The 16,711-nt window shown below is 46.5% G+C and overlaps 1 protein-coding gene across 10 annotated transcripts in view; it reads left to right on the forward strand.

Moving 5' to 3' along the window:
• Positions 1 to 16,673, forward strand: part of KDM2B (lysine demethylase 2B) — a 125,947-nt gene extending 109,274 nt beyond the window's left edge. For 4 of the 10 annotated variants that reach the window (XM_040609970.1, XM_040609953.1, XM_040610028.1 and 1 more), the window contains 10 exons: positions 2,175 to 2,318; positions 7,020 to 7,106; positions 8,207 to 8,476; positions 9,476 to 9,514; positions 11,157 to 11,830; positions 13,290 to 13,453; positions 13,917 to 14,078; positions 14,331 to 14,432; positions 14,758 to 14,976; positions 15,413 to 16,673. In XM_040609970.1, the coding sequence (XP_040465904.1) occupies positions 2,175 to 2,318; positions 7,020 to 7,106; positions 8,207 to 8,476; positions 9,476 to 9,514; positions 11,157 to 11,830; positions 13,290 to 13,453; positions 13,917 to 14,078; positions 14,331 to 14,432; positions 14,758 to 14,976; positions 15,413 to 15,594 (2,043 nt within the window). In that variant the 3' untranslated portion in view covers positions 15,595 to 16,673. The remainder of the gene's footprint in view (positions 1 to 2,174; positions 2,319 to 7,019; positions 7,107 to 8,206; positions 8,477 to 9,475; positions 9,515 to 11,156; positions 11,831 to 13,289; positions 13,454 to 13,916; positions 14,079 to 14,330; positions 14,433 to 14,757; positions 14,977 to 15,412) is intronic. The other 6 variants (XM_040609963.1, XM_040609999.1, XM_040609991.1 and 3 more) reach the window with 6 other exon arrangements.
• The last annotated feature ends 38 nt before the right edge of the window (positions 16,674 to 16,711 follow it).

A 16,711-nucleotide genomic window follows, 5' to 3' on the forward strand; every position in this document is an offset into this window, starting at 1 on the left:
ACTTTCGTACTAAGCTGTTTCACTCTTGATAACGCAGGCTGAGCCTTTTGGAGATGAACTGGGTTCTCTTCTGGCTGAGTCAAGTCACCTTCTCATCGCCTATCTTCTAATGAAGACATGTTTTTCTTTTTAATATCTGCAGTTTTATTTCCGGAAGCTGTGGTTAGAGTATGGAGCTTGGTAGCCAGGGTACTCTGATTACTTGTCCCACCCTTGCGTGCACTGAAGAAGACATCTCTGCCCTTCTTAGGTTTCCATTGGTCTAAATAGCAGGGGGATATCACAAACTTTCTTAGAGCGGCAAAAGCATAGAATATTAACAAGTTGTACTATTGTAACTTTTAAGGGTGCTTTACGTTTCTGTAATCAATCCATTTGGTTTTACTCTTGTTCATTATGTTTGCTAACATTGCAGGGGTAATATATGTGGTACCTATCCAATAGCTTTCAGCCAAAAACAAGACTCCAAAACACGGCTCTGTGGAAGTAATGATCCCTACAGTTCTGGGATTGTGCTTTCCTCTGGTTAATAACATTGACGATATTAACTAGACACAGACTTTCATTAAACTCACAAGCCTTAAGAGAGCCTGTACTGCTGTTCAGAGGAAGGAAGCTCCTCTGCATCACTAGTTCAATCAGGAAGGGAAACGGGAGCGCCTGGGACACTTCATACCACAGTGAATAGGTCTGAAGGGAGTGTGGGGTGCTGTGCTGGGCGCACAAGTTGTGACGGCATGGCTGCTGTTCCAGCCCATCCGTGGGACAGAGCTAGCTGGGACACGGGGGAGATTCCCTAGACACCCTTGCTTCCAGCAAGAAAAATTGTACTGCTCCTGCGATGTTTATTCTTGTACTCGGATATAAATGCTTGTTGTATGGGAGATTGGACAAAACAAGTGGACAGAGCCCTTATGGCTCTGGACAACTTAGCTTGTCTCTGGTTTACCTGCTGGTGGAATGAAATCCTGGGGATTCTTATCCTGTGCTTGGAGGAAGGGTGGGAATAGTATTTGCAAAGTGTTTTTAAAATGGAGCGTGGGTAAGCACTGGCATGAGAAAGCAGGAGAGTGTTGCCATAGCTAGTATGTATCGGATGTTGGTGTGTGGGGCAGCACGCTGCTCTGGAATGGCTTACTATAGCTAGGTTTTTCCCTATTGGAAACTTGCCAAAGGATGCACTGTTGCTGCATAGATTTGGTTTGGTGTGTAAGTACCTGTTTGTGGATTTGATTCACTCCACCTACTAAGAGATCCTTGCCGAGAAAAGCCACATCTCTCTGGCTGCTTGATAGTTAAGGACTTGCAACCTAATCGATTGCATTTCACATTACAGCCAGTTTCTTACTAGGATCTTCCTTTTCTTTCTTGTAATGAGGCTTATACCTTATTGCTGCAAACCAGAAGTTTGTTCCTCATTAGCACAAAGGTGGCTTTTTAATTAGACTGGCATTCGCTGCTTTGACATGGGTGACACAGTGAGATGTTGCAATTCCCTTTCTGCCTCAGCAAAAGACAGGAAAAAATCGGTGTGCTTCCCACTTGTGATACTCGCAGGAGAGGAGTTCTCTTTTTAAGTGCCTATGCAGTGCTTTTTGCAGTGCTCAGGTTGGGAGCAGGGCCCTAGGTAACAGACTGTCAGTCAGGAAAAGGTCTGTTCTTGGGTCTGTTGTACTTGCTGTGAGACCTGGATTGGGTCCCATAACATCTGTCTGCCCTGCTTGTAAAATAGGGGAGCTGCCAAATTGCTAGTCAGATTGTGAAGCGTAATGGATGTGAACAGTGATGTTCTAGGTTGCTCCTTTTCCCTTCCATTGTACACTGAAGTGACTTGCATGCTGATGTCTTGTCAGCTCACAGATTCAAGGGACCCACAAAAAAAAGCATTTCCCTCTATCCCTGGGATGGGATGCCCCGTGAATCTGTGCTACAGGGAGGCCATTTTCGTGCCATGAAACATGTCCTGTGATGCTTGGTCTGGATACCCAGCCCTGATTGTTACCAGTTTTTCTTGCCGTTGTTGTTCTGCTGGGCTGGAGCCTTCAGCAGTTTGCACAGTTAATCCCTATTATCTCCTCTTTGAAATGAGAATACTGTAAATGCACATTGAGTTCTTCTGTTTCCATACATCTTCCATGTCCTGATCAAGACTTCTTTCTGATATGTGTAAACAGCCAGTGTTGCCTCATACTGCTGTGTGTCTGGTGTGCGGAGAAGCTGGGAAAGAGGACACTGTGGAAGAGGAGGAGAGCAAGTTTAATCTCATGCTAATGGAATGCTCCATTTGTAATGAAATCATACACCCAGGATGCCTTAAGGTGAGTACAAGGATGTGATACATGTTGGAAACAAACTGGAGTAATTACCACCTTAATGTAAAAATAGTGCACAGAAATTGGAAAGCTTTCACATTTTCATCTTTGAAAACTTAAGTGAGCAAAGAGTTGGTGTGAGAAGCAGTGTGACAGCCGTGGCACACGCAGCCGTGACGGGCAGGCAGGGATCCTTTGATGTAACGGCATCCCCTGTAAGCAAGACTCTGAAGTGTGTGTGCATGCAAATGTCTTGGGGTGGGGGGTTGTTTTGTTTTTTTCTTTCTTTCTTTTTTGCCTCGTTTTAAGGAAGTGAGGACTTTCAGTTGGGACGGATAGCTCAAGAGGACGAAGAAATCTGCCTGTACTTTTGGATGTTAGTCACAATCTCTGTATCAGTAACTCCGTCCTGTGTCCCACAAACTACAAACGAGTAGTTTGCTGTTTGTGTTTGTCCAGGCACAGATGTGCCTTCCACTGGCGGCTTTAAAGGTGTTATGAGCAAATGTTACAGTAGGAAGACTACAGCTCTAGAGAACAAACTGAGCAAGTTTCAGGCTGCCAGAGTGCTCACCTTTGGCTGACTTGAGTCCTGTGAGCAGCTATATTCTTTGCTGGTAATAAAAGTGTCATTTTGGGCATATCTTTTTGTATTAGCATTTAGAAGCTGCCTATCTCCAAACCTGGTTTGTTTCAGCTGATCAGCCATTTCCTGTTGCTGATTTGTTTATGGTTAAAGTGATTTGCCAAAGCAAATGTATTCTGACACACCATGCCCCAGAAAACAGCTTTTGGCCTTTCTGGGATCTCTGGGAGGAGGGGTATGTTCCTTATGCAGGCCCAGGGTGATGCTCTCCTGGCCTTTCATGTTTCTTGCGCTGTGCATAGTATTGCACCGAGCTCTGTGTGTGTCATTTATTAGAGCAGAAAGTGGGTAGCTGGCAAACCAGAACTGTGGCTGTCTCCCTGATTCATGAAATTGGTGCTCACAGCTCCTGCCTGCCACAGATGGGCTCTGAAAGGGAGCTTTGCTTGCTTGGCTCTGCTTAAAACAAGGCTTTGGGGGCTGGTGAAGCAAGGGAAGGAGCTGCTCATTTTCAGAGGTACCTCAATTTTGGCTTGTAGCTGCTGTTTTGCTATTCCAGTCCTTCCTGAAAGTGCCCTGCACTGCCCCGTCTCTTGCTTTGCAGTGCCAGTGACAATTTGTGTCTGAGTCTGGAGGACACAATTGTTGTCTAGTGGCAGTTCCAGTATGGTTTCCTCTCCCCATACCACATTTGGGACTAGTTGCACAGGATGTGGGTCAGATCTGTGAAATCTAGCAAGTGCTGTTTGTTCTTTTATGCATGTGTGGTGTTCCGAGTGCTGTTTTGGTAACTAGGAGTGATACTGCTTTGGGTGTTTGTGAAAATCAAGCAGTGGGAAATTTACAGTGTGCCTTGTGTGTCTTGTATTTTAATTTCTCAGTGCTTCTGTTGAGCTGAAATGGTGAGGTAACTGGTACTGCTTATTTACTGAGGAAAAAGGGTGCTGGTAGGATTTCTGAATTGTCATGGAAGGCAAGATGAGATGCGCAGGGGAACAGCAGAAGGAAAATGGAGCCTCTCCCTTGGTTCCCTCCTTACTTTTTATTCCCAGGTTCTATGATTTTCCACAAGACAAAAATCTGTTGCCATGTTTACATGTTGCTCAAGCCCCTGATAGGAGCTTAAGCCCAGAGGCTGGAGCCTGTAAACAGTCCTCCTGGGAAGTGCCTTTGAACACAGCCACAGCCCCAGGGCAGCTGCTTCTGCTGTCCACCAAGAGAAAGTCCCTTCCTGTCCTGCTTGGTGAATAGGCTGTTGGTCATCTCCAATTAAATGTCTGGCGAATGTACTTTTGGGGGAGACTGGAATACCTTGGATCAGTGAAGGGAGGAGTGTTGTTTCCTGACTTCTCCCATGTGGAGTGAATTCCTCCAAGGTGCATCTCCAAAGCTCATGGAGTAGTTTGGCACATGCAGCAGCTCATCAGTACTCCAGGGCAGGTTGTTCCTGTTTTGAAGTCCATCCTCTTCCAGCTTCCTGATTTGGCTGTACATGTTTGTGGTGGGTTTTCTCCATGAAAAAAAGTGTCAAGAGGATGATCTCTTTGGGGAGATTAAGGGTAGCTCAGTGCCTTTGTGCTCATGACAATGTTTGCAGCCTTGAGGGGCTTCTCTGGGTGCCTCTTGCTGGCGAAGCCTTGGGTACCAGAGCACATTAGGTGCTTGTGCTGGATCCACGCTGAGGACAGCCAGGATGTTCCATATGCTGAGAAGTGTCATGGGAAGTTTCTGACGTGCTTCTTTCCTTGAAAATACGATAGCGACACAAATGCTCATTTTGCTGGAGTTTCTTATGAAACTGTCTTGGTGCTGTGCATTGTTTCCAGAGGGAGCTAGTGAGATTTTTGGAGGAATATTGCCTTTTGTTGTTAGCATTAAAGTTGAACCAATATTGATGAGTTTTTCTTGCTACGTCTCAAATTGCTAGTAATGCTGGTTAGCGTGTGTGAGTGAGGGCAGTATCTGATGCTGTCCCCTTAAGGAGGGGTTCATTTTCCCCATTAGGGGCCTGTTCTTTTTCACCTTAAGTGGATATAGTGATAATGATGGGACATGGTGAATATTCAGGTGCCTTGTCAGAACAGCAGAAATAACAAAGACCTTTTGCAGCACAGCTGCGCCGCTGCCCATGGCTTCAGCTCAGGTGTGTCTTGCTGCCTATGTTATTACGGTCTCGGCATTACCAGAATTCACGGCTCTTGCTCAGTGATGTCAGATCAGCATCCTGGGGTCTCCATATCCCTAACAAGAAGACTTTACAGTAGTGTAGTCTCATGTTTAGACTTCCTGAGTTACTGACCTCAGGTATATTTCTGAAGATGGCCTCGTGCTGTGGCTCAGACACCCACCTGCTGTTTGTAGCAAACACTCAGAACTGGCTCCCACCCAGCCTGAAAGGCTTGGGACAGATTCAGTGGCAGGTCTGTGTGTGTCTAATTAGTTTGCTTACAGTTCCTCACATCTGTTCGGTTCCTTAAACTTCACAGAAGGGACAGAGCTGCACTGTTTTCCCTTCAGTAGCATTTGTTCTACATTCAGTGCGGGAAATAACTTGTTCCCAACTTGAGCTTGGGCCAGGAATTGTTCCCCTGGGGCAGAGATGTATACAACAGCTCCTGGAGTATCTTACACCTACCATGGGAAAGAAGGTTCAAAGGCACACAGTTGTGATAAAACCAGTATTTAAATTCTGCCCACTTCATTTACTCATTTATTAACTTCAGAAGACTTGCGGAGAGAGACTGACATGTCATCACTCTTGCTAGATGGTGAAACTAGAATGGCTGCTGTCTGGCTCAGGGACTTGAGGAAGCAGTTCCCCTAAACCCAGGGGCTTCCTCCTGCACAGCTAGTATATTTTTGCTGAGCTGGAAAGAGAGGAGGAAGTGTTTCAGAAACATGAAAAATCTGCCGATCTCTGCCCCGCCTGTATCAGCAGATCTCCTGCTACTGTGCTGCTGATGCCAGTGCCCAGCTATTTTTCTTGACATAGCATGTTTTTGTTGTCTGCAATAGTAATAAATCAACCTTTCTTTCTCCCCCCATTAAGACTTTTTTCTGAATATATAACTAAACCCCTGAATGTTGAATGTGCCATCAGTGAACGTATGTGTCTGTGCGGAGGGTGTTTTTAGCTTAGCTCCACTTCTCATCCTCAGTTTCATTCACAGAAATGTCTTTTCAGAAACGCCTGTCTCCTGTTTGGAAAGTAATGTGGGCTCCTATATCGAAATTCAGAAACCAGCAGCTTTTCAACTGCGCAGGGCAGGATTGTGTTTTATCGTAGTGTAACAACACTGAGTGTGCGTCTTCTCTTTCAAAAAGCAAAATGTCACAGTCTCTCAGAGGTAGTGAAGTAGTAAGCATTTCTTTTCCTTACACTAGCTGGGTATCTGTGGGTGTGAGAAACCTTCAAAATGCCTTCACGTGTCCAGTCTTCTGAGTATAAGTGCCTGTTATTGAGCTGACTTGGCAACTGTCATTTTTATTGGCACATGGGCTTGAAGGCTGGAGGCATGGGACTGCTAGTTCTGATCCATAAAGAAAAGTATTTTAAGGAACGCTTGATTACAGTGCAGGGTGCTTTGCTTCTAAAAATGCCAAACAGTATTAACGTATGTGAGAATGTGTGTATGGGAAAAATCTCTTCCTATTGAAAGATCAGACTGTGCCTCACTCCTGGGGGGGGACAGGATGGGATTGAGCTTTGTCAGCAAGTGGTGTGGGAGGACATTTGGAGATGGCGTGATTACAGTCCTGGGTTTTGGGGGTTTTGGCTTGGGTTGTTGGGGTGTTTTTCGTTGTTTTGGGTTTTATCCCTGTGTTAATTGGGATTTGTCACTGACCTTTGTAAAAAGCCCAGACCTGAACCCTTTTGTCAAACACCGATTTGGCCAGCATGCTTTCCTGCCCTGTTGACATCATCAGAAGGGGTAATTGTGCGTGGCCAAGGATGGTGCAGCACCTGTGGTGATCTGGGTTTCTTTTCTGCAGCCATTGGGAGGGCAGCAGTTGATCAGAGAAAACTGAGCTGTATAAAATGCTTCTAAATGATCTGCCTATAGACTTCTGCAGCTTTTTGCAGCACAATTGTGAATTGAGTTGTGCCTCTCTTTCATCAGGTGAAGGAATCGGATGGTGTGGTTAACGATGAGCTGCCGAACTGCTGGGAGTGTCCAAAGTGCAACCATGCAGGGAAAACTGGAAAAGTGAGTTTAATGGGAATAAGTGGTGCTGGAATGAGATACAAAATCTGAAACATTCCCTCTGGCTTGTAGATATAATTTTGCCCAATACCACCTCTTGATTTTGTGCTTAATTTAGTTGAGTTGAAGGAAATAAACTAATGGCCTTCTGTTCTTTAATAATCTCTGTATTCTTGTTCCATGTACCAACACTTCACCCAAACCTGGGGAATATTTAGGTTAGTTCTGTGCACGGCTGCATGTTAATTTCAAAGATGAAAATACATAACAAAAAAAAAAACCAAAAAACCAGAAGCAATTATACTAGACCTGAAGTGTCTGTTGGAGTTAGTAAAGCATTATTTCTTTGCAAACTGAGACAGACACTTGCAAGTGTGTAGTTACAAAAGTAACTTTATGAAGGTTAGAAGCATGACCAGCAGGTTGAGGGAGGTGATTCTCCGCCTCTGCTTGGCTCTTGTGAGACCCCACCTGGAGTACTGTGTTCAGCTCTGGAGCCCCCAACATAAGAAGGACATGGACCTGTTGGATTGAGTCCAGAGGCGGCCATGAAGATGATGAGAGGGCTGGAGCACCTCTCCTTTGAAGACAAGCTCGGAGTTGGGGTTGTTCAGCCTGGAGAAGAGAAGGCTCTGGGGAGACCTTGTAGCAGCTCTTAAGTGCTTAAAGGGGGGCTTATAAGAAAGATGGGGCAGACTTCTCAGCAGGGCCTGTAGTGATAGGAGAAGGGTTGGGGTAATGGTTTTAAACTGAAAGAGTGCAGATTTAGATTAGATATTAAGAACAAATTCTTTACTGTGAGGGTGGTGAGACACTGCCCAGAGAGGGGGTGGATGCCCCATCCCTGGCTGGACGGGGCGTGGAGCACCCTGGTTTAGGGGAAGGTGTCCCTGCCTGTGGCACTAGATGGTGATCTTTAAGGTCACTTCCAACCCAAACTCCTCTGTGATTCTGTAAGGTTGAAAACTACTCTAACTCCTCGTTAATCATTTTATCTGTTACAAAGTGATCAACCCACCAGTGTTGGAGTGGTGGAGGCAGCTTAGACAAAGAGCTGAGAAAGGCATAAGATATAAAGTTTGTTTGTGTTTTGTGTCTCTTTGGCGTACAAGCAAAAGCGCGGACCAGGATTCAAATACGCATCAAATCTCCCAGGCTCATTGCTGAAGGAACAGAAAATTAACAGAGACAATAAGGAAGTAACAGATGCTGCAAAACGGAAAGGGGATTGCGAAGAAAATCCCAGGCGGAAATCGGAGGAACATTCCAAAAAGACTCAAGTTGACTCAATATTGAGGAGAAAGTCAGATGAAGTGCATCTGTGGAGGAAAAGGAAATTTGAGAAACCCCAGGAACCCACTATGAGAAAGCGGGTATGACAAAACACTCTTTTTCATGTGCTTACACAGATGCGCGTGGGCTGGTTGGGGCTGATGTCTCTTGCCTTCTGGCTTATAGCTCATCTTGAGATCCCAGATTGTTACAAAAGAAATTGTGATGTTTTACCTTCCTTTCTGAAAACTGCTAGTCTAACAGGACAGTAGTTTGGAGTGACACTTGAGTTGATGTTCAGAGGCTGAAAACACTGGGCTATGGCTGTTGTTTTATTCAAAATACTGGAAAACCCACTTTAACTGAAAAGTCTTGACAAGATGCTTGGAGTAGGAACAAGGTGAAAATCAATTTTTAATGGAACCTTTTTTATCTCTATCCACTTGGTGGCGTATGGCAGCTTATTTTGTGGCTGATTCGGGATGTACGATACTCCTAACCCGTCAGAGGACCTTTAGAAATTACTCCTGTAGCCTGCAAAGAGGAGGAGCTGCTCACAACAGCGGTGTAGACAGCTTTTCCCTGAAAGTGACAGTCAGATCTCTTGGGCCAGGCAGGGACACCGAGTTGTCATGTGGATTGCAAGATACGGTTCTTGGGATATACAGAAATGCTGGTTTGCAGAGGTAGAAATGAGGACCTAGATTTAATGTGTCTAACGAGTAAACGGCTCACAGCTTTAAAATCCCGATCAGTGGCTGGTTTTGTATTGCGTGTGCAGTTCACAAGGAGTGGCGGTCAGTCCGCCCCGCAGGGCTCGACAGTGGGAATGCTACAGGCAGTACAATAAACGTAGGGTTTGGGGTCGCTTTGGCGGAGCGAGAGTGCAAAATTCACGATACCAGTTTACACATACCTGCATTCTGGCCGTGTTTTCCTTTTCCCATCCCTTTGGGCTCACTGCAATGTTCGTGGATGGCTTGAATTGCTCCGTGAAAGCCCCACAGGGTGTGAGGAAGGCGCTGTGGATCACCAAACCTTCACCAGACAGCACAACAGATGTCGTGTTTTGGGGTTTTTACTTTTCTTTCTTCCAACAGCTAAAACTTGGAAAAGAAGACAAAATCTTCAGGAAGAAGGTACTTTGCCTTTTTAATAGACGTGTTCTCAATCCCTTTTAATCCCTTCTCATGTGAGCTGAATGGTGAGCCGGTTTCTCTATCAGTCATGTCCTTGTGTCACTGCAGGCATTTTTATTATCCCGTTTATGTCTTGAAGTTACAGAATATGTCTCTCATGGAAACCTTTACACCCCAGGATAGCTTAGCTGCAGTGTCTGGTTTTATATTTTCTGTTCTGGTGTCCCATATTAAAACAGAGCAGCAAGCTGTGTCCTGATGGCCCAAGGAGTAAAATTCTCTTTCTGTACTGATGTTTTGCTCTTCCTGTGTTGTTGAATCTTGCCCCTGCCACGCAGCCCCTTGGCAGCCTGTACTGCAACACGTCCCTGGGGTCCCCTGCTGACACCCCAGGGAGCCAGGGATGACCTGGCACACGTGTATTGATTACCTCTCGCAATCTGGCACGATAACAGAAGTTTGATACCTTTAAACTGAGCGCTCGTCAGTACCCTGTGTGAGGGATGCTGCAAGCTGCCAGTAGTCTGATATAATTTTTTTTATTCTAACCTGTCATTAACTTCCTGTGACCTCTTCCTTTATAATATGTTAATTTAAAGACAGGATGCTCAGCTTTCTCTGCGGTGTGCCGCAGTTTGAAGCATAGGAGCACATCCACTGTCTTGATCCAATTAGTTTATTGCAAAAGTATAGACCTTCTGATATAACCTTTTCTTGCCAGTCCAGATCTTGTCTTATTAGAGCTATTTCATTTTAACAGTTGGTGGCTACTTTCTTGCTTGTAGTGATCGGATTAGACTTGAAGTCTTCCCTGGTGTTAGTCCCTACATCTCTTACACTTCTGCCTGGTGTGCATCAAAGAGAGATTTGATTAATGTGAGCAAGTGAAGTGCAGTTTGCTGTTCTGAACAGTGACCGGGGCAGGGAAGAAGGTGCCAGCTGACCCCTGTCAGCCTGCGTTGTGTTGGAGATTGTGTCGGCGTGAGGTCTCATCACTCTAGCAGTGTCACACCTGTCAGTCAGGCTCCCTGTTCTTCCCCATGCACCAGAGGTGGGGGAAGCTTGAGAAGGCAGAGTTTTTAGTAAGATATAAAGCAGCAGCTAAAGCGTCATTAAACAAGGCTGTGAGTCTCCAGCAATAAGGGGTGCAGCAGCACAGCCCCAGTGCGAGGCGGTGACTGCGATTTGGGAGGTTTCAGAGACTGATCTTTTGGCCACTGGGCATGAATGCATGGCAGGCAGTGCTTAAAGTGGGTGCTCAGTGAATGTGTCCCGAGCCTGGTTTCTTCTGGCCTGCTGGGGATAAAGCTGTCTGTAGTACGCTGCTTGTCTCCTGTGTGTAAATTGTCCACTGTGTAATGAGTAAGGCCCTTAAATCTGCAGGATTATGCATGGTAAATAAATGCATTTATCACTCGGTTGGAGTCCGGAGAGCCAGTAGCTGGACTCTTCACCCATGATGGCACTTGAACTTGATACCTTTGGCCGGTGAATGTACCCCTTGTGCTCAGATGGGTGAGGCCCGGTGCTGGCAGGCAGCCCGACCCCCCCGGGCAGGGCTGCCTGTGTGGAGCATCAGCGTGTGGAGTATTGCTGAGTATGTTCTCGCTCAAATAGTCAACCCTTGTCTTTTCCTTTTCAGCGGCGATCGTGGAAGGCTCCAGATGACCGAACTGCCATGATCAAGCCCCTGCGGCGCCTCAAGCAGGAGCCAGAGGATGACCTGCCAGAAGCACCTCCCAGGTCCAAGGATAGTGACCAGTCACGGTCCAGCTCGCCAACCGCAGGTCCCAGCACGGAGGGCGCCGAGCCCAGGGACAAGAAGAAGTTCAAGATGAGGAGGAAAAGGCGGCTTCCCAATAAGGAACTGAGCAAGGAGCTCAGCAAGGAGCTTAACCAGGAGATCCAAAAAACCGAGAACAGCCTTGCCAATGAGAACCACCAACCCATCAAATCTGAACCTGAGAGTGAGAATGAGGAACCTAAGCGTGCTTTGAACAACAGTGAGAGACTCCATAGGTTCAGCAAGGGGTTAAACGGGACTCCCCGGGAGCTGAGGCACCAGCTCATCCCCAGCCTGCGAAGCACACCTCGGGGAGTAACCCGGCCACCACCTTCGCTCTCTCCTCCCAAATGCATTCAGATGGAACGGCACGTTATCCGGCCACCTCCCATCAGCCCCCCTCCGGACTCGCTCCCCCTGGATGACGGGGCAGCCCACGTGATGCAGAGGGAAGTCTGGATGGCTGTCTTTAGCTACCTCAGTCATAGAGACTTGTGCATCTGTATGAGAGTTTGCAAGACCTGGAACAGATGGTAAGGAGGATGGGAAACTGAGCCAGGCCTGTCGCATAGCGGGATGGGCTTGAAAGGGAAGTGGGCGATTGGAGGCACTAACCTCTCCTAGAAGAGGTGTGCAGGTTGTTATTGAAGCTCTGATGAGCCCAAGGAGAAGGGGTGGCCACCAGTGTCTGGAGAAGTAGCATGTCTTCTGGTGTTTTCTCAGAAACAGCAGTGTTCCCAGCATCTCTGATGGGAATTGTTCGTGTCAGCCCTGGCGTCAGCCTGCCAGGGCTGTAGTGCCCCAGAGCAGCCTGTTCTGCAGTTAGACACCACAGTGTTCTTGCTGCTGGAACAGCCAGTCTAGGTCATGCTAAGTCTTGGTGTCATTCTGCCCCCAGGACTTGCTGACTGCTAATGTGGTTGTTTGTTCAGTGCAGCTATTAAATACCTATTGAGATACAGCGAAGATCTCCCGTGCCCTCAGTGTTCCCCTCAGGGGGGCTGTGCTGATCGTTTCCCTGCAGAGGGTACGTGGAGAGCGGTCCCGTTCGCTGTGTTCTGTACCAGCAGAGCTGATGGATGGTCCTTCATTAATTGTATTTACTCAGTGTGTCTGTTGGGTGCTCGGGGTACCAGAGTGTGAACGTTGACACAGTCGGTGACTGTACAGCAGCAGGAAGTGTTAGTGGACAGATTTATGTTTCACTGAACTTGCAGTAGAGTTGGCTGTCATCTCAGATCCAACTGTAATGTGCACACAGATGGGCAGATCGTAACAGAGACTCCTTTCTAGCACAGTCTAGTGACAGGAAGGTTGAGAGGTTGATAATTCGGTGCAAGATGATGTGTGTGGAGTGTCTCTTCTGTGGGCTTCTCGGTGTCACAGAAAGCTAGTAAATGCCTTTTCCACTTAGGTGTGGTGGTTTTGAAGAAAATGAGAAAATGCTGAATCTTGCACACTCTTCAGGACTTCCTGCTTGTTGCCCTTAGAGAACCATAAAGAGAGCATGAAACGCGTAAGCCGCGTTGACAGGAGTAACGCAAACACACAGAACAGGAGAGCAGGGGGATCTGTTTTACAAAACTCACTGTATTTTAAGTAAACAAAATTCACTGTATTTTAAGTAACAAAAGCACAGGGGAAATCAGGACAGTGACATTTAAAAGCAGTGTTTATATTCAAAAGGTAAGCAAGAAGGCGTGGCTTGTCTTCAGGCTAGAAAATGGATTTTAGTAATCTAAAGTTGGTGACACTTGTAATTCTGTGGAAATAATTCCGTGCTTTATTGCCTGATGTATTTGATGGAGAAACTCCAAACCCATGTAGTGCTGCGTGTTGTTGTGCTTATCTTAGCATTGCTCAGCCTGATTTTTGCTATTTTCAGTTAAATGCTGTAGTTTTTCCTGCTGTTTAATGACACCTTTTAAAGACTGCAGAAATCAAAACGAGTGCCAAATTAAGTGCTGTTGGCTTTTTTTTCTTTTTGGGTAGGTGCTGTGACAAAAGATTATGGACCAAAATAGATTTAAACCATTGTAAATCCATCACTCCACTTATGCTTAGTGGCATTATTAGGAGACAGCCTGTAACCCTTGATCTTAGCTGGACAAATATATCTAAAAAGCAGCTGAGCTGGCTTATCAACAGACTGCCAGGTAAGTGATGTTTTTTGACCACCGAATTTAGCAAAGCAGTTTGTCTCTAAACTGCAGTCTTGGAGGAAAGTCTACAGGGATTTGGGCTATCCCAGGAGAGGAGTAGACATGTAGGAATGAAGTATGGGCAGGTTTAAAATGGACCAGAAATGTGTTCCGTGGTGGCTGCTTGAGGTGCTAGGTGAACTGATGTGGGGCAGGTCTTTGTCAACAGGTCATGGTGCTGTGGCAAGTGCCTGTGCTGATGTGATTAGCCGGGGGTGGGGGGGGTCTGCTGTCACCCACAGTGATGAAGCTCCAGATGGTGGGAGAGCTGGGGAGCTGGGCAGGAGGCGGCTCCCGGGGCCCCTGCTTGCCCTGGAGTGCTGGGATTGTTCCTCAGAACGGGACTGGGCTTTGCCTGAGATCACTGTGGATGTCTCTCTGGGTAGGCCGCATGCTCCAACTTCTTCTGTATCTGCAGGTCTCCGAGACCTGCTGTTATCAGGGTGCTCATGGATAGCAGTGTCGGCACTTTGTAGTTCCAGTTGTCCTTTACTCCGAACCCTGGACGTGCAGTGGGCAGAAGGACTGAAAGACGCACAAATGAGAGACCTTTTGTCACCACCCACAGATAACCGGCCAGGTAACAGGCGGGAAGCGCGCGAGAGACCTGTCCCAGCCGCTCTGCGGCATCTTCTGTTGCTAGTCCCCCTTGGAGGCAGCGGGCAGAAGCCCCCGCGGCTGGCGCTGGTGGGGTTCCAGGCTTTGCTGACGCGCGAGGTGGTCAGAGTCGTGCCTTGCCACACCTCCTCGCTGGAAGCCACTGGATAACGCGTGATGTTCTCAGTCGTCTGAGCCACTGTGCTAGTTTTCTGTCTGACTTTCTTCTCTTCAGGCTGCAACGGGTGTACTTTAGAGAGTATGGAAACACTTTCTTCCAGTTCAGGGAAGGAGCAGTTCTGTGGGTCATGCCACATTCGCCCGGATATCAGCTCAGGTGAAATTTTGAGCGAATCAGATCTGCTTTCTGGCATGCACTGCACAGCCTACTGCTTACTCCCGACTTGTAATTCCGCTGGGCCCCTGCAGTTACTTTCATCCCTTTGGTTTTGAAATCAGGAGGTGGCTTTGTCCACGTGCCTGTTCCAAAAATAGACGAGTGTTCCTGCTGATGTCCCCTCCAAAGCTCCAGACAGGCAAAAGCGTCTGAAGTTGACTTAGGACAGCAGTGTTGTGTGTCACAGTGCATTTCATATAGATCTGCAGATGTTTGCAACACGGGGTGAGACCTGTGGGAGTGACCTGCTGCCTCCGCTTTCCAGGTCAGATCGACAACCGGAGTAAACTACGGAACATAGTAGAGCTGCGTTTGGCTGGCCTGGATATCACAGATGCTTCTTTGCGGCTGATCATAAGGCACATGCCTCTGCTCTCCAAACTCAATCTTAGTTACTGTAATCATGTGACAGATCAGTCTATTAACCTGCTGACCGCGGTTGGAACCACCACGCGGGATTCATTAACGGAAATTAATTTATCAGGTAAGCACCATGAGCGCAGGGGAGGTGGGGAGCGCAGGAATCACCTGTTGGTGTTAGACTTGAGTGAAATGCTCCTGGGTGGGAGTGGTTCTGCCCAGCTCTTCCCTGTGTAACGCCCCCCTCTCCCTGGGACTCCGCAGCTGCCTGGCCTCTCCCGGGGACTCCACCAGCTGCTGCCTCCTGCTTGGTGCTGCATGTTGAACCCCGCTCCTCCTCCCAGGGGATTTCACACCACCACGAATCTGGCATGCTTTGCTTTATCACGGTGGTTACACCAGTTGCGGGGATCAGAGAAGGGCAATGGAGCTGGCCAGGCGATTTCACTGGCAGCACAGGGTGGGCAGCAAGGACCTACAGCAGTCAGGATAAACCATCCTGCTGGACAGCAAACCAAGGCGCACTGTTAAACTTCTCCCCCTTGGTTTTTCTCTTGCAGACTGCAATAAGGTTACTGACCAGTGCCTGTCTTACTTCAAACGCTGTGGAAACATCTGCCAGATAGACCTGAGGTACTGCAAGCAAGTGACAAAAGAGGGCTGCGAGCAGTTCATCGCAGAAATGTCAGTAAGTGTTCAGTTTGGGCAAGTGGAAGAAAAACTTCTGCAAAAACTGAGTTAGTTAAAGGACACGTGTAAATACTGGGGTGAGGGGGGGAAGGGACTAAGAACACGTAGGGATTTTATTTTCAACTGGGAACTTGGAATATTGGAAAATACCGCGATTGGATTTTGCAACTCTTGTTGAGAAGAGAGCAACGTGAAACTACCCATGTTAAGAATTTCAACTTGTGCCACTAATTCAGTCTACCTGGGATGTCCTGCACTGGCTCTTATGCAAATTCATAAGGCGACTGTTATTTGATGGTAATTGTTCACACCCGGAAGATGACTGATCTCCAAGAAATACTGTTATTTAAAGTACCACAGCATGTGCTTGGTAGTGTAAATTTGATTTCTGCTTTTCATTTCTTGAAACAACAACAAAAAAAAAAGTTGGTGTCATTAAAGTGGACCATGCACTGCATTTCTGCCTTCTTAACACATTTTGTTTTGTTACATCTTACATTATGCAGAACTATTTTTGTACAAAAATTGTTTAAAAATTATTTATGCAATGTTTGAATGCATTACCAGTGTTTCGGTTTTGATTGCCAATTTTTATCTTTACTTATGGTAGGCGAGAACTTAACCTATACTTCGTAGACAGTATCTATCTACAAACGTGCCCAGGTCAGGAAAAGTAGGTTAATACTTTCAACTTAAAGCATGTTTTAATGGAAGTTTATATCCTGCTTTGTATACTTCAGAAGTGACATAAGCATGTTGTGGAAATAAGGTGTAAATTATAGTTGAAGTAAAACACTTTTATCTGTATAGAAATCACCTTTTTCTCAAAATTTTAAAAAAAATCCAATTTCAGCTTTTGCACATAGGAGGGTTTCACTCTGTAGCATGAGCTCTTGTACTCAATATAAAATTAATTTATACAGTGAGTCCAGCAGTAGAATAAATGGTCAAACGTAGTCTCTCTTTCTTTGAAGTGTGAGTTGAGTTCTCATTTAAGGTTTATAACATGGTTATTTCCTGATTGTAAAATTCTGCATTCATAAGTGCCATTGTTGTACGGTGTTGTTTTCGTAGACCTTCCTGATGCAGTTTTACCTTTGTTGAATTTGTATAAACGATTGTACAAAAACAGGTGCTGGCTCTGTGGGTTTCTGTTCCTGGGCTGCGTT

Source organism: Falco naumanni, chromosome 1, assembly GCF_017639655.2.
Source record: "Falco naumanni isolate bFalNau1 chromosome 1, bFalNau1.pat, whole genome shotgun sequence".
Lineage (NCBI taxonomy): Eukaryota > Metazoa > Chordata > Aves > Falconiformes > Falconidae > Falco > Falco naumanni.